This window comes from Falco cherrug, chromosome 6 (assembly GCF_023634085.1).
Source record: "Falco cherrug isolate bFalChe1 chromosome 6, bFalChe1.pri, whole genome shotgun sequence".
In the NCBI taxonomy this organism is placed as follows: domain Eukaryota; kingdom Metazoa; phylum Chordata; class Aves; order Falconiformes; family Falconidae; genus Falco; species Falco cherrug.
In genome coordinates this window covers 81916260-81939323 of record NC_073702.1, presented here as the reverse complement: position 1 = coordinate 81939323, position 23064 = coordinate 81916260, and the positions used below count along the sequence as shown (strand labels likewise).

The 23064-nt window shown below is 37.0% G+C and overlaps 2 protein-coding genes across 3 annotated transcripts in view; one reads left to right on the top strand and one right to left on the bottom strand.

The window, feature by feature from the left end:
* The window catches only part of TARBP1 (TAR (HIV-1) RNA binding protein 1), a 40928-nt gene extending 20908 nt beyond the window's left edge, over positions 1-20020 (top strand). The window contains exons 15-30 of the mRNA XM_055714031.1: positions 1226-1419; positions 2133-2385; positions 2469-2657; positions 5932-6131; positions 6272-6343; positions 7500-7620; positions 8933-9043; positions 9582-9731; positions 11618-11704; positions 12603-12799; positions 13878-13959; positions 15329-15500; positions 15747-15938; positions 16913-17037; positions 18171-18307; positions 19636-20020. Of these exons, the coding sequence (XP_055570006.1) occupies positions 1226-1419; positions 2133-2385; positions 2469-2657; positions 5932-6131; positions 6272-6343; positions 7500-7620; positions 8933-9043; positions 9582-9731; positions 11618-11704; positions 12603-12799; positions 13878-13959; positions 15329-15500; positions 15747-15938; positions 16913-17037; positions 18171-18307; positions 19636-19801 (2448 nt within the window). The 3' untranslated portion in view covers positions 19802-20020. The remainder of the gene's footprint in view (positions 1-1225; positions 1420-2132; positions 2386-2468; positions 2658-5931; positions 6132-6271; positions 6344-7499; positions 7621-8932; positions 9044-9581; positions 9732-11617; positions 11705-12602; positions 12800-13877; positions 13960-15328; positions 15501-15746; positions 15939-16912; positions 17038-18170; positions 18308-19635) is intronic.
* A 723-nt stretch (positions 20021-20743) lies between these two features.
* LOC102060126 (cytochrome c oxidase assembly factor 6 homolog) lies at positions 20744-23064 on the bottom strand. 2 transcript variants are annotated; one of them, XM_055714032.1, is made up of 3 exons: positions 23006-23064; positions 22318-22474; positions 20744-21136 (listed from the first exon to the last, which is right to left on the bottom strand). In XM_055714032.1, the coding sequence occupies exons 2-3, from the start codon at positions 22459-22461 to the stop codon at positions 21041-21043; spliced, it is 240 nt and encodes a 79-aa protein (XP_055570007.1). In that variant the 5' UTR covers positions 22462-22474; positions 23006-23064; the 3' UTR covers positions 20744-21040. The 2 variants fall into 2 exon arrangements, with proteins under 2 accessions (XP_055570007.1, XP_027657369.1); XM_027801568.2 differs by lacking the exon at positions 23006-23064 and adding an exon at positions 22798-22999.

Sequence of the window (23064 nt, the reverse complement as noted above, 5' to 3'; positions counted from 1 at the left end):
AACCAATCTTACTGTGGAAGTTACTGTTAAATGAGAATGCCTTTTGTATTAATGATTTGTTAAATTTTCAAGCTGGAACATACAGAGAAAAAGAAATTCCACAACCTAGAATTGCTTTGGCTTTTTCATATAGTTATGTTCATTGTCCCATAGTTGTATGTATTAGGCTAGTATATCTGAAATAGATACGCTATCAAAAGGTAAGGAAACATTAATAACTTTTATAAAATGTGGAGATTTAAATTAAGATTTAATTTAATTTTAAATTTGTTGGGCAGTAAAGTCTGGTATTTTCTGGGTTGAATTATTGATCAAGAACAGTTAAGAACACATTAAAAGATCACAAGTATTTGATTTGCTAGGTTTACTTTTCTAAGGGAACAGAGGAAGACTTAACCAAAGGAAAAAAAAATTATAAACATTATGTGAGTTACATGCTTATTCCAGTTTCAAAGTAAACATTTTCTGGGTCAAACTTAGTGTTTACTGGAGGCCTCTATCAACTTACTTTGCATTCAGTGGAATTATATTATGATGATTTCTTTAGTTGCACGTATAGTATGTCTTCAGTTTAAGAAGAAAAAAAGAAAATGCTGAGTAATTACAAATGAGAAGATCTTTTCTGTGCTCTAAACAGCTGAAGGTCACTTGAAGATATTTAAATAACATTAAGTTTTTAACACTGTTAGGGAACTGTATGCTTATTGACTTTTTTTATTGAGACTTTTTATTTCATGCCTCCGTGGATATGTGCATTTATCACACAAAATAATCATAGTAGGTTTTGTGACCTTTTAGCCTCTTGGAGCAGTTAGCTTGTGGTATTCCAAATTTCAGCTCTCTTGTTGCATTGGGTTTCTGACTACATGGACCCGCATCTTTTTTCTAATTGCTATCCAGCAATATATATATATATGAACAAGATAGAAGTGTTCCATCATAGTCAAGCTAGGTGCTTGCACTTGATGACTAAGTGACTGTAATTTCTAAGATTTATACTTCTTTAAGTGCTTGCAGTTTGTGATTGATTGCGCTGACCCAACCAAGCAAAGCTGTATTATGCGTAGGGTAAGAAAATAAGGAAGTAGAAGGATGCAGAGTTGCTACGTTGTGATGTCTGAGATGATACAAATAGGAGGATTATCAATTGTATCAATAGGTCATTTGTATCATATTAGAAGAAATAGGTGCATGTGTTGTTCATGTGTAATTCGGTTTTATATAGGAACCGAAACTTAAAGAACAAATTAAAAAAGCAGCTAGCATGGCCTCACTTGCAGCAGTTTGTGAGATAATGGATCAGAAGCCTGAGGCGCACCTTGAATCTCTGCCTTCTGTGGATGCTCTGAAGAGATTTATTTCTTTTTCTCAATTCAATGAAGTATTAAAGAAGCCATCTTACTTTGAAGAAAAAAGTAGGTACGTCTGTGCTATAGCTTCAGTAATTCTCCAGAATAAATTTAATTAGCATTGAGCAGTGATGAGCAGTGATTAAGAATGCTGGCTTCTCCTGTTCTTTTCTTTGATAACTTCTTGCCACGATAAAAATGAAGAATTCTGAACACAAACTATTCATTCAGTTGTTCTTTTGTCTTAACATTCAGGTTTTAGAACATTAAAGCAGCTATAACTGATCAGGCTAAAGGTTCTTTTTCTCAGTCCTCTAGTGCTATGAAGCCAGAGCTAGCTTTGAACATTGCATATTCTTATACCAGCTTCAATACATGCACTGCACAGAGCCATAGCATGTATGCAAGTGAGTGTAAATGGAAGTTATTTACTGTTGGGGAAGGGAAGCCCAGAGCCAGCCTGAGGGCTAAAACTCGAATACTTGGGTAACAAAAAAAGATGACCAGCTTATAGTGATGTTTCGACTGAATACTCTCCCAGATGCTTGACTAATGACTGCCTAAGCCCAGAACAGATTTTTCTGTGTTTAAAAAAAAAAATTATTTGTAGATTTCTCTTCCATTAACTTGTCCAGTCTCCCTTGAACTTATGTAATTTTTAGTGTCTTGAAGAAGTATGGTGAGTTTGTACGGTTAAACTTCCTGGTGGAGTATTTTTCAGGTGGAGGAATTTTCAGGAAAAATTAATGAAATACATATTTAAGAATAATATTATTCTTACAGCTTATGTGAAGAAACATCTCAAGGATGGGGGAAAATTGTTGCACGCTATATTCATGACCAGTGGGTTTGCCTTCGTTTTATTTTAAATTCATACCCAAGACTGGCTCAGGAGTATGAAGAACCTTCAGAAATGTCATTATATACAGTTGAAAGGTCAAGAAAAATTCTACAGCTGGCATTAGAAGCGCTAACTATTCTTCCTTCAGACCAAATTTTACCGGTGTTTGACTGCATGAAAGTCCTTGTTCCCAAGGTAAAAGATAAAAACAACTGCACGATATTAAGTTTTGGGAGTGCTTTTTGTCAAATTTAACACTTTATTCTTTTTATTTTCAGCATCTGGATTCATCGGAATCTCTTTGCATAGAAGCATTTGATTTGGCTTGGAAAATGATATCCTCTTTGAGCAACACACAGCTAATATTTTGGTCCAATCTAAAAGCTTTTGTTCAGTTAATCTTTGATACTGAGATTCTCGCTGCTGCTGCAAGTGCAAAGGGTCAAGCATATGCCAAAATAAAAGAGGTCAGTTTTAAGAGGAAGGGAACATAAATTTTATCCAAATCTAATAATGTATTTTGCTGCTTATTTTCTCTTCAGCTATTGTGAATTTTTCATTTCCAAAAAGGGACTAGTTTGAGAGTGTTAAGACAAAAAATCTGAGAATTAGATTGAGGATAAACAAATACATTGTTTGTTCTTGTAACACAGAAAATAAGTACAATTTCTTCAGTTTTTAGGCTGTTCAATATCTTTTGCATTCAGTAAAACAGATTTTTTCAGTCTTCTATTTTTACATTATGCACTTTGTCTTGAATATTTTGTTAAGGATTTGCCACCTGAACTGTCACAAACTATTAATATTCTGGAAGAATTACGCCTTTTTCTCATAGTTTAGTCTCTGTGAAAATACTTTCTTAAATGAGAAGTTAGAACTGTTCACAGCTTCCATAGGTGCTGTTGATTAAGCCAACTTTAACTGCTGCTTTAAAGGCGCTTTTTTCCTCTGAGCGTCTGGGTGTAGAAAACATAAAAATCGTAGTCTCCTTAGAGTTCAATTTAATACTGCACGGTAGAGCTGCCTCCACAGTTAGGAAGAGGAAAAAAAATTTTTTTACTTTTTTTTTTTTCTTTCTCCCCCCCCCCCCCCCCCCCCCCCCCCCCCAAGATGCATGCAGTTTTCTGTACTCCAGAGTTCTTGCATATGTCACGGTGTTCTTTTTTCATTTTGAGTCACTGAAATGATGTCTAAGTGAAACTAAGTCACAAAACTAGGATGTTGGTTCATCTTAGCTTTACACACTGGGAAGTTGTTTACTATTTCTTTTCTAAATAAGCTTTCTTGGGTTTTTTGGTGGTGTTTTTTTTTTTTCCCTCCGAGCATCAATTAAATGTTTGTGCACAACAGTCCCGAATGACTGTAAGACTTTTACCAGAGCAGTAATACATTACATATTAGTTGCCAGTATATATGTATGCTTAGACTTACTGTGTTACATGCTGCTTTGTGCTTGGCACAAAAATCCTGCTAGGAGGGGTTGCAGTTTTGCTTTGAAGTCATCATAAGTAGCTCCGTTCTGGTGTCATCACACTCTTAATGGTAAATAATAGGAAATGTCTCAGCTTTATTTTCAGCCCAGGTACTTCAAGATTATTTTGAATAAAACAGAGAAAAACAGATAACTTCCTAGCTATTTAAAATTGCTGTGATATTTCCAGCCTTAAGAATCTTAAAATACAGTCCCATTTATTTTCTCTTTGTTCTTTTTGAAAACTTGCTTCAGATGAATGTTACTGTAATCTATTTTAAACAGTAGATAACATTTCAGTCTTTGTTTGGACCCAAGCCAAAATAAGATAGGTATGCGAAGACGGTAAAGTCTCTCTTCAGTTCCAGGCATTGGTTAGCTTTTTCTTTTAATGTAGATCTGTAATGGATAATTGTATGCTCAGTGTTGTAGTAACTGATAAGCTGTAGTTAGCTTTTTTATTTTTCTTTGATCTTAAATTTTAAGTACTTCAGAATTACTGTCTTACCTTCAGTCTTAGTATTTCAAGCATTATGTAAGGTGTATTTTGCTGATGTTGAGAGTCTGGAGTCTGTGTGACAGCTATCCCATTGTCTGCAGTGGGACATACCATGACAGCAGGCATCAAGGAGCTAAGGTCTCCTATAAACATAGGGGCATCTGGTTGAGCCACCTTCTGCCCCTTCATAAGAAAATGAAGATGAAGTTCCCAAGCAAGTGTCTACTTAGGTATGTTCTTATCCCAGCCCTCAGCAGTCTCTGTTGCCCTTGTGCCCTTGTGCAATGGCTATATAGGTTTAGCTAAAGAGAAGGGAAAATTCAAACTGCCTGATTTGTCACAGAAGCATAATTTTAATTTCGTCTACCTTAGTGCACTCTTTTTAATAATGGTTAGAAATGATGGAACAAAGGAGCATTTTTGAGCCAAAAAAGGGAATATTGCTGTGGTAAAATCCGGAAGGGTTTCTGCAGAGGTGCCCAGACCACTGTGTTCTTAAGCTTAATTTCTTCTGCTGCACTTTTCCTTTGTGATTATTCAGATGTTAGTTGTGCTAGATCTTACATTTCTTAAATTCCTTTTGTGTGTGCTGGACTTTTAATATGTTAATGAGACAATTGAGAAACATTCCAGAATTGAGAAAAGCGTAGTAAATGTCATGCAGCTTCCCTAGAGGCGAAACACAATAGTTCAATTTTGGAATTATTAGGGGAGTTACAATGCCTGTCTCTGCACTAAAAGAAAAGTTTAAATTCTTTGTAAAAAGACCAAATGTTTCTAGGGTGTGGGTTTTTTTTCCCCAGAAAGTGTTTCTTCAGAGTGCGTTCCAGTATTAAATTTAAGCTTTTCATGGGCTTCTTGGTGCTTTAATTCTAGCAATTCAGAACAATGTTCTCTATAAAAATGGAGTTACTGTCAAAGAACTGTCATGTTATCAGAAGTATCATTTTGGAGCGAGGAAGAGAGTAAGCTTTGTCTTGTAAGAGCTGTCACACCATCTGGAAAACCATTCTCATGGACAGCTCTAACTGATGATGTGTAAAAAGGTCTTTATAACTCCCCCGCCTATTCATTCTGAATCTCCCTGTCCTCTCCAAAATGCTTGCAATTTCTTAGAAAAAAAAATACTTTTAAACTGAAGTTTACCCTTGCACTTAGCTTAACGAAGGAGTAGGAACAGAAAATTCTGGGGCTGCTTTTCTCGTTTTCTTTTTCTCCTCCTTGGGGGAATTCTAGATAGCAGTTCCATATATCTTAAATATGCCATCCTCAAAAACAAAAAGTAAATGGTAGACATTTTTTCCACTTTTCCACCAAACTTAACTATGAACTTTTAACTTCGGCATGAATGTAATCCTCATTAGACAATTAGTGATATGGCTACCTATGGAAGAATTTTTCTGTAATTTTTTTTTTTCTAAATTGGTAAGGATTAATTAAAAACACCAGGTTTGTACTTGTGAAGTAAGCCCAGGTGCATTTGTTCAAGTTACCAGGAGATTCTGTGTAAAGCATCTGGTGTTAAATCTGTTTAAGCAAAGATCTGTTGTGTCTGTTGTTAACATAAGCATGTACCGGGCCAATTGTTGCCCGCTCACTTGCCCTTAAATCAGGGAATTGTAAGTAGATTGAAGACAGCATTAAACTGAGGAGAGTTAGGATGCAGAAGATCATCAGATCTGTTAAAATAGGTATCACTGCAATAATATTCCAATAATTCTAGCACTTCTGAAAACTACATTTTGAATCGTTTATTTCTTCTTCTTTTCAGATAATTTTTAAGCTCATAGATATGTCTGCTACAAAGACTGGAGTCTTCAGTGTGGTCCTTAGCCACTGTTGTCGATCTTGGATTTTTCCCACTGTTGATGAGAGAAGTGCCTTGACAAATGCTTTCTTAAATGCTGGAAGTTATTGTGAACTTATCACTGAGGCTTGTGTCTTTGGAACTGTATTTAGGAGAGATCAGAGGTACTAAAAAAAATACCTTTGTGATTGTATTTGTTACAATTTTGTGTGCTTTGTTTTCTTTTAAACTTTGAGATAACTGTTGAAAGTTTTTGTATGCTATTCTGCTAATTTTGTTACTTTGCGTTCTTTCATCTGCGAAGACTTATTCAGGATGTGCATGCCTTCGTAGAAAATCTTGGAGAAAAATGTGCAGCAAATGTTGTTACTGAAAGGTAATAATTTTGAGGCTCCATCTTAAAATATTCAGTGTGAATTGTCTTCACTGTAGTTATGATTGGTGCTACAATAGTAAAGATGCTGGGTTTGAAGTCAGCTTCTTATCATAAAATATCTTGAGTTGAAAGGGACCCATAAGGAGTATATTAATAACCTTTTAAAATATTTGGTTAAAAGGAGTATACATCACATTATATTTGTAATTCAAATACAAAATGTAGAAAACTGCTAAGTATTTTCAAGAAAATGTATCCTACTTGTTAACCTGAATGGGACTGAAATAACTACTTCCTCATTGTTTCACCTCATAATACTTCTTAGGTTGCAGAGCTGATATGTACCTTACTGTAGGCAAAAAAGTTAAGAAACACGGGCTGTAATGCAGCCAGATTGGGAGCTTGGCTTAACATTGGTTGTAGGCCTTTTAGGTTACATACTGGCGAGAGGCTCTGCCTCTAGTTTTTGAAACAGGGACATTGGATTAATTATTTATTATTTTTTTTGTAGTTTCACTTCCACCTTTACTCAGTGGAAGAAGTTCAGAGAAACAGTTCTAACATAGTGTCTTGAGGAGTGTTAGTAGTTGATAAAACCTGAGCTTTTAAAAAAATCTACTGCCAGAGACTTCACTATTCCTGTATTTTCTCTCAAAAGCTTCTTGGTTTTCAAATGTCTGGTTGTGACAGTCTGCAGCTGTGTGATGCTTTGTTACCTGTCATTATCTACTCTTGTTAACTCTACTATTGGCATTAATTTTTCCAGATGTCCCCAAGTAACTAATAGGAATCAAGTGTTGTTTTGGACTAGAATATTTGACCAAAACTGTAAGCATAAATTAGTTGTTTAACATTACAGTTTACAGGCACAAAACTTCAAATACTTCTTACGATATAGCTGTTTCTGTTGAAAATTATTTTAAACACTAAGATTCTATTAAAGACCTATGTATAGAAGCAGGGGCAGGTTGTCTGGAACTCACTGGTTTTCTTCATCAACAATGATGAACAGCCTAAAATTCTGGTTCTGGGTATTTGCATATTTTCTTACTACAGATTATCTTGATGGCTGTATGTTCAAGAATGGTGCTTTTTTGTAATTTAGGAATTATCTTTCCCTGAACAAGTAGAGTTTACTTTAATTGATATTTTACAGTACAAATCGAGATGATCACTACGTTCGGGTTTGTGCTATTAAATTTCTGTGCTTGTTGGATGGATCAAATACCTTGCATAAGGTGTTTATGGAAGACATTTTCATCAAACTACTTGATAAGGTAAGCTTAATTTCTCTTGGTATATAAATGTCACATTAGTACAATTAAAAAATGCAAAGTATTTACAGTTGACAGGATGTATTTACAGCTGTTTGTGTAGCCTGTCTAGATTTGCCCAGTAATAGCACTTTTTTTTTTTTTTTTTTGTTATGAGGCTGAAGTTAATTCAGCCAAACCAAAATAGTGAAAATTGTCTTTTGGGCCTATTTCTCCCTTCTCAGTGGATTTTCTGACTTCACCAATCGTTATCCAAATTGTTCCATTAAGAATCTTCCTTTAGGCTGTATTTTGAAGCACTGCATTTCACTCTTAACAATTGCAGACTACCTTTTGAACTGAGCGCTGTTGTCTCTTTAGAAGACCTTTATAAAAAGAAGTGGTGGAGAAGATTGGAGTCTGATTTCCTTTGTATCCTGGCTGCTTATGCATTGGCAGTAAAGTCAATGATAAATTAGCAAATCACCCACGCATTCTGGTACTACAAGAACAAGAAATGGGTGGTCCTTCATTCCTGTCAAGTAAATACTGGAGGAGAATGGATAGTATTTGTGTAAGACTGATCAAGTAGGGAAAAGTAAGCTTGAAAAGTGATTTCCTTACTTGCTTACGTATGAAGTTTAAACATAAGAAAATAAAGCGTATATGCATTTCAATACTAATATAGGACTTGGGTTACCAAATTATTTTCTTTATAGAAGTTAAGGAAATAGTTTTGGGTGCTATATATTTTGAAGGTCAAAAGAGTACGTAGGGAAAGAAGCTATGCAGAACATGAATTTCAAATCTTTCTAAAGCTCCATTTATCTCATTTTATTTTCATTCACATAAAACATCTTATGGCAGAATATAGATTTCTGTCTCAAAACTAGAGCTGTAGTTACAAGCTCATCTAATTGATAGCATGACTAAACCCATCTTGTAAATGTAGACACGGAAGTAGAAATGTTGTCATTTATTAACATCTTTAAGCTGTCATGTAAGAGCTAGAGTCTTCATCCTCCATTTTATGTAGTCTTATTTTAATTATTCATATACAGTAGGTGCTGTAAATTCTTCAACTTTGTGCTATTTAAAGAGTCTTTAATAGCTAACATTTTGGTAAAAATACTAACTGGAACTGTAGGGTTTTTTTCAACTTCCCAAATTTCTCATGGACCAGCTTCAAAATTTTAATCTAAATACATTTTTTTTCCCTTACTTTCTATTTAAGGCTGATACTAGCTGTGCACTAGACGCTGCCTTCTCAAAGTGTATTTCCATGTATTCAGTTTTAAAGGAAGAATAAATAATAAACTTTTCCATTTGCTTTTAGGATGAACTGGTATCCAGATCTAGAACACGCTATTATGCAAACTCTTTACAACATAGAATTAAAAACCGGGTATGGCAGACACTCTTAGTTCTTCTTCCAAAGCTTGACCAGGTATTACTCTTCACTATGAATTTTTAAGTAAATACCTACTTTCAAGAATAATTTGATGTCATGCAAACTGCATATGTTAAATTACAGCAGGGTATAAAAGCATGTAATCTCTTGTGGCTGCTGTAAAATTTTTGTGTGGTTTCATTCTCTCCGTCTGAAATCATGGATTTATGACCCATTTCTAGAGGTCACTGAAAACTGGGTCTTGAATTTGTGAGTTGTAGGAGACTAGATCGTTCCTGTTAAAGCTAGCTAGAGCTCTGTACTGACAATCTGATTTAAAACTTTTCATTTAGTAAAAATGTGTCTGCTTTATGAACACTCAGGAAATTGAGAAATTGTAGTTTCATTTAATGCTCCTTCATAATAAAATGTTGAAGAAGTGTAATAAAGAAGTTAGATGGTTCTACGATGCTCTCATTAGAGTATTAAAACTATCTTAATACTACGATAAAGCTGAGAATTTTATTTAGCATTTTTTTCTTCATGGAAATAACTAACATATGCATTAAATGATTATCTGATTTTGTTTTCTCAGAATTTTTTGTGTGGAGCCCTTGACAAAGTGTTTCAGGCTGGATTTGGTAATAATCAGGCATCTGTGAAATACTTCATAGAATGGATTGTTATCTTGAGTCTACATAAATACCCCCAATTCCTTAATAAATTCTGGGATTGCTTTTGCTATGTAAGTAAGAAATTTGGCATTCACTTGAAGAATAATTTGAACAAAAAGGGTACAGTTTGTCTTCACATACCTTATTTTCTGTGTATTCCAGTTTTTCTTTAGAAGCAGTGGGTTGTTGAGCAGATCAAATTAACTTGGTAGTCAGTCTGAACTATAGCCTGAGACATTTAGAAATTTGTGATATAGAAGTAGCTGAAGACAAGCAAATACTTTCACTGGAGAGATTTCCTTTTATAATGTACCACTCTGGACAGAGTAGAGCTGCCATAGTGAGTCAGCGTACTCCTTGGCAGTTGCCAGGATAAGACCCATCAGGAACACATGGATGTCCTAGAGTCTGAGTTTGTGAAGATACTGCACAGTCACTTGTGGTTTCCCCACCCAGCTTTTGTTTTCTACATCTTGTGTTGTCAGTGGGAACATGACTTGCATAACACATACTCAGTTTGCAGCTTTTAATATGGACTTCTCTCGCAAACTGGAGTTTTGGAATTATAGTACCCAAAAGTCGTGAAAGGGTTGACTGAGGAGAACTGACTTACTGGCATTTCACTTTTATGTCTTGGATTCTTCTCTAAGTAATTACCTGTAAGAGTTGGCCTATAGAAATAGCAATAGTCTTGTATTTTAATGTCCTTGAATTTGTAGCATTGTATATGTGGGCTGAGTAGAAAATGTATGTGCTTGCATCTCCTCCATTGTATAGGAAGACATTACTTGCAGTGGTGCCTCTGCTGAAGGTCACCACTTGTAATAATTAAATGTAGGTATCTTCTTTTTCATTAAATAGCCTAGTTGCTACTGTAGGTTTTTTAAAAGCCAAACGGTAGGATAAGAATTAAAATTAAACTTCAGAAAATGGGAAAACTGTATATATACGGGGTTTTTTGCCCAAAACCAGGCAGTTTAATATGGCTGTGAGACTATTTTGCTTACTAGCGATGTGTGCTGTGGTTTTGGGGGTTTTTGTTTGTTCTTGTTTCAGGATTTTTTGTGGGGTGTTTTTTTCTGCACAGGGCAAAAATTTCACTTGCAGTTTAGAGTTTATGCTTTTTGGGTTTTTAAGTGTATAAAGATGCCTTGTCATGCCTATTTGAGCTGATGAAAAGTGCTGTAAGGGGTGTGTAACCTTTTCCTATTTCTGAGTTCCTTCTAAGAGCTCAGGCAGCTGGAACTGCTATCATCTTAGCGGATGGTAATCTTTTGGGTCAAAGTGATCTCATGCTGATAACAAATGTACCGAATCACAGGGGGCCCATTTAAACAGACAGAGCAAACAGAAAACGTGTCAGTTTATGAAAAAGGAATACAGATTGTATTTTCAGAGGCTATCCTGGAAAACGGTAACTCTGAAAAGGATTTTCAGGATCATATTGAAAAATAAGCTGAAGTTGAGCACCCAGTGCAGTGCTGTGACAAAATGGGTGAATAGGAGCCATATCTGTAAACAGAAGTGGTGAACAGAAGTTGGAAATGCATTTTTTCAGTATAGAGTGTGGGGGAGGTTGATGCTAGGCTATTCATTCTGTGTTCAATACCTGTCTGTGTGATGCCATGGAAAAGCATAAACACTGAAAACAATCCCCAGGCTTTTTATTTGGTTAGGGTTTTTCAAGGGTAGGGGGAAATACAGTGAATTTGAGTTGAATTTTAGCTCATTTAGACTGCTGTATACTTCATTCTTACAGATGTGCTAGTAAAAAGCAATTAATGTGTTAGAAAAAGTGAAATCTTAACAGTATGAACTTTGCATTTTTGTCAGTTTTGCTGTGGAAACGCATAGTTTTTTTAAACAACGTTGATACTGCATCTGCAGAACGTGCTGTAAAAACTTCTAGGGTATGAAAACGTTTTATATATGCATATTTCTTGTTCTTTTGCTTTAGGATGAAGAAAAGCTTAAAACAAGTGTCTGCACATTTTTATCGGTGTTATCCCACTTTGACATTGTTCTTCAGAATACCTCAGAGAAAGTAAGTTTGACTAAAAGTGTTCATTTATTCAGTTGTACTGTATATGGAGTTACAAAATAAAAACAGTTTTTGTAGTCTGCTTTCAGAACCTTTTTAATACCTACTTCCTATTGTAAGGTGTCCTTTGATATGGAAAGTACTAACTCTTCCTGTCACCTTTTCAGTGTATTTGGCTTATGAAAATCAGTTAAATGGCAGGTGTTCTGGATACATAGGGTCTGATTTGCTGTGAGTTTTACTAGAGTAGCCACTCCAGTTGTAACTGAACGTGTGGATGCATGTGGGTTTGTTTTTCTTGCTGCTGCTGTTTAATCTGCATGAGATTGGCCAGAGATAACCTCAGAAGGAGGTGACCTTTCTATTAGAGGAACAACACCTGAACCAATGTGGAGTTCTTTGGCAGTAGCTAGTTGATACTACATTTAGAAGTCTTTATTTCAAATTTTCAACTTTTTTATTGAAGTTTAAAATGTGAGTATGAAATAGTTGTTACATTAGATCAACTACTTAACATCTGCAGCAATCCAGGCATTTCTGTTACTTTTTTGGTGTTCGCATACATTTGCAATATCAGCTTTCTAAGTGCTAGAAAATCAGGAGTAAATAGAGGTTTCTGTGTATGCAGAATAATATTTTTTTTTAAAGTAAATTGATACATTTTCAAAACACAAGTGGGACTGTAAGTCTGTGCCCTAGCAGGAGGGAGGGAGGGAAGGAAATCATGACCGTTTTCTGAAGCCTGTGTTGGCACATTTATGTAATGTTAAAGCTTTGGACTTTGTGAAAGGCTGTTATTTGAGGAAGCCGGTTTCTTGGGGCACTCTTACTTCTCTACTTCTGAGTGGTACATTAAGACTTAACATAAATGAAAGAAACTTCTTTATCTTTGGTTTTTTAGAAGCCAGCTTTGAAGAAAGCCCTCATAGTTGTTCTACAGTGGTGTTTCAACCATAATTTCAGTGTTCGACTTTATGCATTAATTGCCCTTAAAAAAATCTGGGGCATGTGCAGAATGTTGCATGTGGAAGAATTTGATGCTCTGACACCAGTTATTGAATCTAGCCTTCAACAAGTGGAAAACATGCATGGCACAGGGTGAGTAAAATTCTTCTGACTTCCAGCGTAACATTATTCTTCTGAGCCATTTGCAGCAAGTTTAATTTTCTAAAACAGCACTTGGTGATTTCTATGGGGATTTGGAGGGGCTGGGGCTGTGTTTTTAATGGTTTAAAAAGAAACCAAAACTTGGAAATTGAAATCTAATTATCAGCAAAGAAAATGAGGCTGTAATACCACACAATTTATCACTTCAAGTACAAGAGGGAAAACTCAAGGCGTGTTTCAACAGTGTTTGTAATTTAGAGGTGGGATAAAAAAAGACAGTCAGGAGTGCTTAATGTTCTTCCCTGATGGGTTTTGAAGCGATAAAATATATTATTCCAAACTTCCTAATACAAGTAAATTCTCAAATATAAAAATCCGAAATGTTTTCGGTGTTAATATTTGAAAAACCTTCTGTGGGACAAAAACGGATGGGAAAAGAAATTTGGGGTGATGATTAAAATGACCTTTAGATTACTGAATTTTGTACTATCTGTGTATCAGCCCTATTTTTAGGTGTTAATTAAAATTATTTAGAATTTCTGACTGTTTTCAGAGTAACTGGCAGTCTTTTCTTCTTTTTTGAGAACATCAGTATTCATTTCCCTAATCAATGTCACTGTTCCATCCAAGTTGGCATGTCAAGACATGGGATAGAACAAAGCAGCAGAGGGAAGAGTCTGCTTTCATTTTTTTGACAGCTAAAAGTTGTCACTTAACTATAGACTAATATTCAGTTTCCTTCAGAGGCCTAGATGGGATACTTCTTCTTACCAAACTTGCTTCTTTTCACAGTAGATTATGGTCCTTTCTTGAAGCATAAATAAAACTTATTTCCTAAATGCTGTAGTATTGGGTTTTTTTGCTTGGGGTTGTTTTTTGCTGGGTTTTTTTTGCTTTTGTTCTTTTTGTGGTGGTTTCTTTTTTTGTAAAATTGGTTTCTTAAAGTGTTTTCTTTCCTGTACAGTGTATAGTAAATACAGTCAGCTTGCCTTGTTCCTATTCAACAATTAAAATAAAATCCAGTATGTTGGCTTTTTTGCGCATCTTGCATTACTTTCTGCAATTGCAGGAATGCTAGAAGGAACTGGCAGCGAATCCAAGATCACTTCTTCTTTGCAACATTTCATCCACTGGAGGATTATAGTCTAGAGGCAAGTCTTGAGACTATTGCTGATCATTGTATATGTGTAGTTTTGCAACTATATTTTTATCTTTTTTTGTATGTTCTAATGTAGCATGAATAATGACCAACTATTATTCATTTAAAACTCTGAAAAATTACTTCGCCTAAATCGGGATGGATTTTAGACTAAGACTTCAGCTTAATTCTCTTAATTAATATTGTGTTAAAAACCTACATCAGTTAAGAAGAGGTATGTGTGATGAATGTGCCCATCTGTGTGAGAGTTAATCAGGTTTTGTATTTGTGGCTGGAAAAGGTACTTCTAATAACTGAAGAGCATCTACTTAATGACATCTTGTTTGTTAGGATTTTTGAGGCATGTGTTCTTAGAAGTAACTTGAGGTTGCTTAACAAAATAGCTCTTTGATGTGACCAGGATGCCAGCATATAACTTCTAGAGCATCTTTCGTAGCTATCCTTTTTACTGTAGCTTAAATAGCTGACAGCTGAATAAAGCTGAGGGAAGGTAGGCAAATCAGGGTGCAGTTAAGAAGAGAGAGAGGAACTAAGCTGAAGATACAAGATAAACACGAATGTGAAAAGGGTTACATGTATCCTTGTGCAAACAGTGCCATCTTTCAGAGAAGGGATTTGTTGTTGTAAGTGGTGTTCTGTGAAATACTGTTGTGAACACTTAAATATGCTAGATACGACTTAGCAGAATTTGTAAGTGAAAATCCTGAACAAGAAAAAATACAACAAAACAAGGCTAATAGTAGTTAGATATTTAAATATATTCTGAGTGCATCTTCACTTTCATCTTGAGGGTGCACTGGGATAAACAAAATGCATGGGTTTAAAACTCTTCATCTTATTCAGCCTTTCCCTTGGGGTGTGTTTATTCCTCCTTGATAAATTGTGGTTAGCTGTATGGGTAGAGCTGCGTTGGGTTTTACCACTAGATTATAATGCTTTTGACTATTATCCCTTTTGATGTTAAAACAATCCACATTCTTTACTAGAAGTTTATAAGAGCATCTGAAAACTCTTTAGTGTTACATGTAAAATGTTTTCATAAGACTGCTGTGCTGAGAATTAGCATAAAGCATAGCATTAATTCTTTGTTATTCCAGAATTTCAGAACAGTAATCAATGCAGATCCTTAAGAAAGGTCTAATCAGAGAAAGAGACTAGATTTGCGCAAGTTTGGGATAGCACCATATGTAAAGTGATGAATATTGAGAGATATATTAGTAAGTTATATCAAGTACCAAGAAAAATCAGTATTATAATCATAGAATGCTGGATAAGACGTGTGATAAAATTGCCAGAGATTAATTTATTCTGTTTTGCTTGCTTTAGTGGTGCTCTGCTAATAACACTGTGTTACATTGCAGACAATATTTTACACTCTTCCCCGCCTCTCAGAACTTGCTGAAGATGAATGGATCTCACTCTCTAAATTTGACAGATTCACTGATGTTCCTTTGCCAGTAGCATTTCAGTGGTATCATTCTCGAACAGAACTTCGTGATCTGAAACCAAGTGACTGGTCTCAGCAGGACATGGGTAAAATAGAGCAAATCTGTATTAAATATAATTATTTGTATGTAGTAGCTATAAACACAGATCAGATGAAATACAGATGTGTTTCAGCTGAAGTAGGCTTGTATCTATGTGAGCAGAGTATATACCATAAAATGACAGTAGATGACTAAAGGTGTCTACAGTATTACTATTTAGACAGTCTTCTTTACTGAAGCAGCAGTTTCACTACTGCTTGCATATCTATATGACTGCTACTTGTTTTTATAGGTTCAAATTCAGCTGAAACAGATAGCCAGACAGAATGGACTGATGTTCAGAAAAAGATTATACCCTGGAAAAACAGTACTCCTAGTTTAGACCTGGAAATGGTATTTCAGGATCGTGCTGCTAAACTTGGTAAATCAAACAGCAGACTGATTGTGGTAGCTTCACTTATCGATAAACCTACCAATTTAGGAGGTAAGTTTGATTACACATTTTCAAACTTTTATTTTAGACCTTAGAGCCCACGTGGATAATAGGAACAAATTTAATCTACGTTGATAATTACAGAATTATTTAAGTACTACCCAGAGAAATAGATCATTGTCCTTAAAAAACTAGTAACCAAGAGAAATACAACCTGCTTGGGAAGGGGTCTTCTGTAGTTACATTTTAAGGGGTGGGGTGGAGGGAGTGCTTACATGTAGCATGCTTTAATTAAATAGAACTTCACCATAAATCGTGCTCAGTTTCTTACTGTTATTATATTCTTTGTTACAGTCAAGTTTTTAAATGTATATAGAGTTGAAGGAAGTAATTCGCTTTTTCATGTTTTTCTATAATAATTAAAGAAAATCTTTCAGACATGCTAGTTTCTCATGACTGTTGGATGGGAAAACACCTGTTCCTGATTAAGTACTCCTTCACAATATTGTGAAAGCCGTGATATAATAAATCCTGCAAATAATTTCTTGCATTGTGCTTGCTGTTGTCGACAGTTTAAATAACTGCAACGAGACTTTTAATGAAAAATAAGCCCACAGGCAGGTGCTGCCTGCATTGTAATGCCATAACGTGACATTCTCTCAAGCCTTTCATTTAACAGGTACTAGATTTTGAGCTTAAGCATGTGTGTAAGTTTGTGTCCATCCATCCCTGCTGAGGCTTGGACACTTACATAATTTACTTTGTGTAATTGGTATTGCAGAAGCATGTTGTCAGACATAGTGCTTTTCTAATTTTTATCTTTCTGCTAAGTTTCAAAACTTTTTTTCTGGTAAGTTGCATGGAACAAGGTGTGGTTTGGAAAGATCTAAGAAGCACCTGAAACTGATTAAAATAGAAGACTAACCATTTCTCTTTCAGATTCTTTGTCCTTTTTCACGTGCTAAAATATTCTGGCTTGGTATTTATTTTCTACAGAAAAATCACTTTAATTATTCTGTTCGTAGGTTTATGTCGTACAAGTGAAATATTTGGTGCATCTGCACTAGTCGTTGGCAGTCTTCATTATATACAGGATAAGCAGTTTCAGCATCTTAGCGTTTCTGCAGAGCAGTGGCTCCCCCTTGTTGAGGTGAATGGAAATATTTTAATAGCTAAAAACTGTACTGTACAGTTCATCAGATGTTGAATCTTATTTGTGTATCTTGCAAAAATGAATTTCTCATTTAATAGAAGCTCTGGCTGTTACCTCTGAGACTTAATCTTGACTATTTTGGTAAAAATTTTAAGTCGAGCTCAAAGAAGAATTTTAAAAATACTTATTGCTTTGATAAACTGATTATGTGAGCTGTCATTGTTACATCTTACTCTGTTTTTTAGTGGTGTATTGGAATTTAATGTTTATTTATAAAAATTGAACAACGCTTCATTTATCTTACTTGGTCCATTGTTTTTGGTAACTTCATGGGGATAATCTTCGAGTTTGCTTGAAGCTAAGTTGTGGCAAGCTTTTAGAACCTGTTATCTAGCTTATACAAATGAGTTTCAACCTATATATTTAGTATTTGGTAGAAAATGTTTGTGATATTTTATAATAATCAGCTTTTCAAGATCAGCTTTAAATCATCTGAAAAATTCAGTGCAAACTTTTCATTTTTTCCCCCAGTGTTTGTTTTCAGCCTATTGAGAGTCTTCTTTAGAACAAGATAGCTGTAGTGTGTTTTGCCTAAAACAGAGTGCTGATGGACAAGTTGTCGTGCCCTAGTACAGAAGCGTACTGATAATATACCTGCTGTTGCATGAAGAAATTGGCATTTAATACAAATAAGCAGTTTAGAGAGCAGGATAAAGACAACTAAGGTTCTTCACCGCAAGCTATCGCAAGTTCTAATGCAGGCACGTAAGGCAGCTCAGCTTCAATACTGGCTGTTTGGGAAGAAATTCCAGGTTAAATAACAACTATGCACCTTGTCCCTATGCAAGAGTGATTCTTTTACATTCAGCTGTAAGGCTTGTAGCTGTCAGAAGCACAGAAAAGCCTTTGTTCATTGTGTTCGTGGAGTACATTTTTTGTGGCATTACTTGGCTTTTTGTGCTGTCGCTGGAGATTTTAAAATGTTAAGCTATGCATATGGACAGAGTCTTTGGGGATAAAAGTAACTTAGCTTAAACTGTCCAAGTAAATTGATTTTTACAGGAACTTCAGAAGCTTACAAATGGTGATATTTAAATATTTGTGTATTTCTCTATACTTTTGATGGACAGGTGAAACCATCTCAGCTTGTTGATTATTTGCAGCAGAAAAAAACAGAAGGCTACACTATTATTGGTGTGGAGCAGACAGCTAAAAGTTTTGATCTTACAGAATACTGCTTCCCAGAGAAGTCACTATTATTGCTGGGGTAAGAACATACACTTTCTTTATAAATCTACCTCTTGCAGTCCATCTTTCTAGTAGTCAGTCTGGTCATATGAAAACCAAGTGACACTCGTAAAGGTGGATTTGGAACAGGAGGCAATTATGGAAATGGCAGAGCTCAGCTTTTTGTGTGCTGACAAGTGGGAGGTATTGATAAGTACTCCTGGACTTCTCCTCATACTTTACCTATCCATACAGTGTAACTCTCTTTTTTTTCTTTTTTTTTCCTTTTAATGGGTGGAGCTAGCAACAGCACGGATTAGTTTTCCAGGTTAGTAATATGGGGCCCTGTATGTGTAGGCTGCTGTGAGCGCAGCAAGGATGGCTACCTCTTTGCCCTGCTTAACTTCATGAGGAGGACTGGAGCAGAGTGGGAGCATGCAGAGCTGGGGGTGCTTCAAAAATTAAGGATGAGGCACAGGATGAAGTACAAGCAGCAGCTGGGATGACTGCAGAGACAAGTAATGATCAGTTCCTATAAGCAGGCAAGCCTCAGGTGTGACAAAGGGGGAAGCTACTTCAAGAAATCTAGAGGAAAGTGCCCACGCGTCAGAAAAGCTGCTGGAATTGTAGGGCCGCTGAGTGAGAACAGGAGCAAGGGCCTACCCATCCTTTTAGGATGAAGCAGGCAGAAATACCTTTTTCAAACCTTTTTATATGTAGCTTGTCTTCAGAATGTAATTCTTACAATGCCTTTGCTATCTTCTAATTAAAAACATAGTTTTAATTACCGGTAACTTTTGATATCTTCTGGTGTGCTCATTCTGAAGAGGTGCCACATTGCAATTCATGGCTGTGATCAGTCTTGACATTCCCTCATACTAAGAACTCAGTGAACATGAAGTGGGCAGTTAAGCTTCCCTGCTGTGCCAGCAGCGTCATGCCCTCATCATTTCATCTCTAGCTGTTCGTTTCTTTGTATAATGTGTAGTTTCAAAGCAACGGCAGACAGGAAGTGCTTACGTTGAGTGTTCAGCTATTGCTGGACCAGTGAACTAAAGCTAAGTGTTCTACCAGTTTTCCTACATCAAAGCTTAGTCCAGGTCTGGTGTGTTTTCTTTGTATCTGTAATGTATTAGTGTTTAAAAACCAAACAACAAAACCCAAAAACGAAACAAAAAACCTACACCCACCCACCACCCCCCCCCCAAAAAAAAACCCAGACCAAAACATTTGTCCTCATCAGTTATATTGAGGGCAGATGCATCATTTGTCAAATAGTGTTTGGATGCTATTGTGACTCTTGCATCTCCTGCTTTCTGGAACACCTGTCTCTTTTCAGATAAAAAGTTACTGTTTCTTCTTTACTAGAAATGAACACGAAGGAATCCCAGCAAACCTGATTCACCACCTGGATGTCTGTGTGGAAATTCCTCAGCAGGGTATTATTCGATCACTCAATGTCCATGTAAGTGGAGCTCTGCTGATTTGGGAGTACACAAGGCAACAAGTGATCAAGCAAAAACAACAAAAATAACTGCCAAGAGTTTTGTGCCTTATAGTACAGCTGGGTGACTTCCTATGGTGCTACAACATGAAATTCTGAAGAGATGACATACAAACTCAGGGTGAATGAGGATTCTTAAGTTTTGCATGTTTTGTTCTCTGTGGTGTTCAGACTGACTTTTAAATGCCTTAATACTTTACCTCCTTAAATAAAACTGTTGCATTGGAAATAAATACTATTTATATTGCATGTGGTGTGTGTGATTTTTCTACTATTAGAATATCAGCATAGGACTGTGAACAATCCCAAATCAAAATGCAGGATTTTTACTGCAGTTACTTCAGTTGCGATGACCATGCTTGAAATTTAAGTGGTGCCTTTCTATAACCACAATCAAAACTTATTATAGCCAAAGTATCTAATCCCTCCAGTGTCTATGTATACTAGATTATGTAATTTTTGCAAGATAACTCAATTACATTAAATGCTGCCCCTTGTTTAAATGCCTTCCACGGTGAAGTTTGCAAATTCTGCTGTAAACAGTCTGTCTGTATCGTTAAGTGGAATTGCAGCAGTAAGGTCATCAAAACCACTCAATTATACAAAAGGACCTAATGTGAGAATCATCATAAATAACTGCCATAATTCTAGCAGAGATACTGATTGAAAACTGTTATTGCTACTGTAAAAATTCCTGTTGCTTATAAAAAATGAGCATACTCAAAATACGTAAATCGCATCATATGCTCAGGATGCATTAGGTCTTCTAATGGCTGCTGTTTTATAAACTGATGTCAGGCTTAAACTGTATTTTAAAATAATTTTAAATACTAGGTAAATGAGAAATACAAATTACATTATACTACCACTTCCTTTTGTCAAGGAGGGGAAGTTAGAATGAACTTTTATTTTTTTTTACAGAAAAGCAGGTTTACTTACTGAAAAACATCTTACTGTTCTCTTTTGAATATGTACATTGCACTTTAATCATTTATTCCTGTGAAACAGTTTGGCTAATGATACATTCAAAACCTTAGATTTGTGAACAGCCCTGCACTGTATTTCTTTGACTTATACTCTTGAAAAAGGTGTCCATGACCATCTTTTTTTTTTCAGCAGACATGAGACCTTGCAACAAGAACAGCAGCAGCCTGCATTTCAGGGAGACAGTCAGGATCTCAGTTCTTGAGCCCAAGCAGCTTCTGTTGCTTTCTCATGCTTTTTCCTTCTGTAGTTACTCTTGTGAGATGTATTCTGAAAGCAGAGTACCTATGACTTTCCAGCAGCTTCTGGAGGATGATACCCTTCTGTTTCAAGCTTTCTTTTATATTTTAAAAAGTCTCTTCTTTTGTCAAAATACTTAACCTGTTTAAAAAGAGAAAAGATGCTCAGAAGATTTTAGCAGAGGAAAGGGCTTTGTGCATCATAGGAAGACTAAGGAATAAACAGTCTTTGATACTAAACTTAAGGAGTATTTTAACTCAATACACTACCAGTTGAAGAGTGTGTTGCTCTGTTGAAGTAGAAGACTAAAGTGGACTGTTTTGTGGGGGGTTTTTTCCCATTCTGAAAGTGAACTTCTATTTCCTGTCATAACTATTCCATTACTTCCATGAACATTAATAAAAGCAGTCTATTGGTTTGTTATTTTCACTGCTACAAACAATATTTCTAATGCAAAGATAAGTCCAGCAGCTTTTCTGTGGTATCACAGACTGTAACCTCTGAATTCACTACCACTGATGCGCGTAGCACCAAAGCACTGCTGTTGGAAACAATCATCACTGCAGACGAAATAACAGCAGAACTGCAGTGTTCAAAATACAGCAACTGTGAATGTACTTGTTTTTAACTGACTTCAGTCTACTCGCTCAAATAGGAACTGTTCAGCCCCTCAGGAACTTCTGTTATTAAAGTGCAATGCCTGTTAGAAAAGTTAAGAATTACAGCTTGAGGTCAGGAAACCAAGAACATGAATGAGATACATGTAAGCAGATGGTTTGCTGTGAAATTATACTGCATGAAGGAGGGTAATAGAGCCAGTCCTAAGCTGCCATGCAACTGCAAGCCCTGCATGCCTCCCTTCTGTATTAGCCTTTCTTCTTTAGTTACAATTATTTCTGTGCACTTCTAAAGCTTCTAAGTATTTTTCAGATTTTTTTTTAATTAATTAAAACAATAAGCCTGTATGCTTGTATAGTTGTGTATTTATCTGAAAGTTTCAGGTCATGTTGTCCTTTCCCTCTGTACTATATACTATTCATAGTTCTTGGGCCAGTTGGTGTCCACCGAGGAGTTTCACTTTCCCAGCCAGACCAAAAGTGTGCAAACCAAGTTACATTTGACAAGGGTGTACTGTTATCTATGACAGAGCATAAGACTACAAGTATTCTGCAATCCAAGAAACTGAAGTTGCTGTCATTAACAAGGCAAATGTAGTTACTTGTCAATGCCGTTACTAACGTGCAAAGAAACGCTCTGTTCATTTAGTAGGAGCTTTAGGAGGCTGAGTGCAGGAGGACACGCGCAGAGCGGCGGCTGCTCACCCACTGCTGCGGGCACCGGGACTCGAAGGACAGCCGCAGCTTCTCACACTTGCTGGCATCGTCTGCGTGCCTATCCAAGCACTGCCAGAACTCGTCCCGGGCCCCCCAGCAGGCCTTCCTCTCCTCCATCGTTGGTGCCGACATCTTCGCTACCGACCTGAACACAAACAGTGGTTGTCCGAGCGCGCCTCGCCCCATCCTGCTGCTGCCCCGGGCCGGCTGTGAGCTTCACCGCGCCCCGACACGGCCCTGCCTGCGCTCCCAAGGCACCGGGGGCATCACGGAACCACTGCGGTAGGAAGCTCATCAGGTCCGGCCGCTACCCCAGCCCTGCCAAGCCCAGCACTAACCCACGGCCCTCAGCACCGCATCCACGCGGGCTCTAAACACCTCCAGGGGTGGCGACGGCACCACCTCCCTGGGCAGCCTGTCCCAACGCTTCACCACCCTTCCCGTGAAGAAATTTTCCCGATACCCAACCTAAACCTCCCCCGGCGCAACGTGAGGCCGTTTCCTCTCGTCCTGTCGCTCGTTATCCGGGAGAAGAGACCGACCCCCGCTGCCTACGGCCCCTGTCAGGTGGCTGCGGAAAGCGATCAGGCCTCCCCCTCGGGGAAGGGGGTGCCTGAGCGCACCGTCCGCAGCCGCGGGAGGGAAGGCCCCGGACCGCGCACGGCACCGCACTCACCCTGCCCGGCTAAGGTCGCGGCCCCGGAAGCAGTACGGCGCGGTCCCTGCTGCGCAGGC

Excerpts from the sequence above, each read along its gene's own strand:
- LOC102060126 (XM_055714032.1), bottom strand. The coding sequence starts at position 22,461 with ATGTCGGCACCAACGATGGAGGAGAGGAAGGCCTGCTGGGGGGCCCGG. Across the intron at positions 21,137-22,317 it reads CCCGGTGCCCGCAGCAGTGG|GTTAAGTATTTTGACAAAAG; the intron begins GTGAGCAGCCGC and ends CTTTTTAAACAG.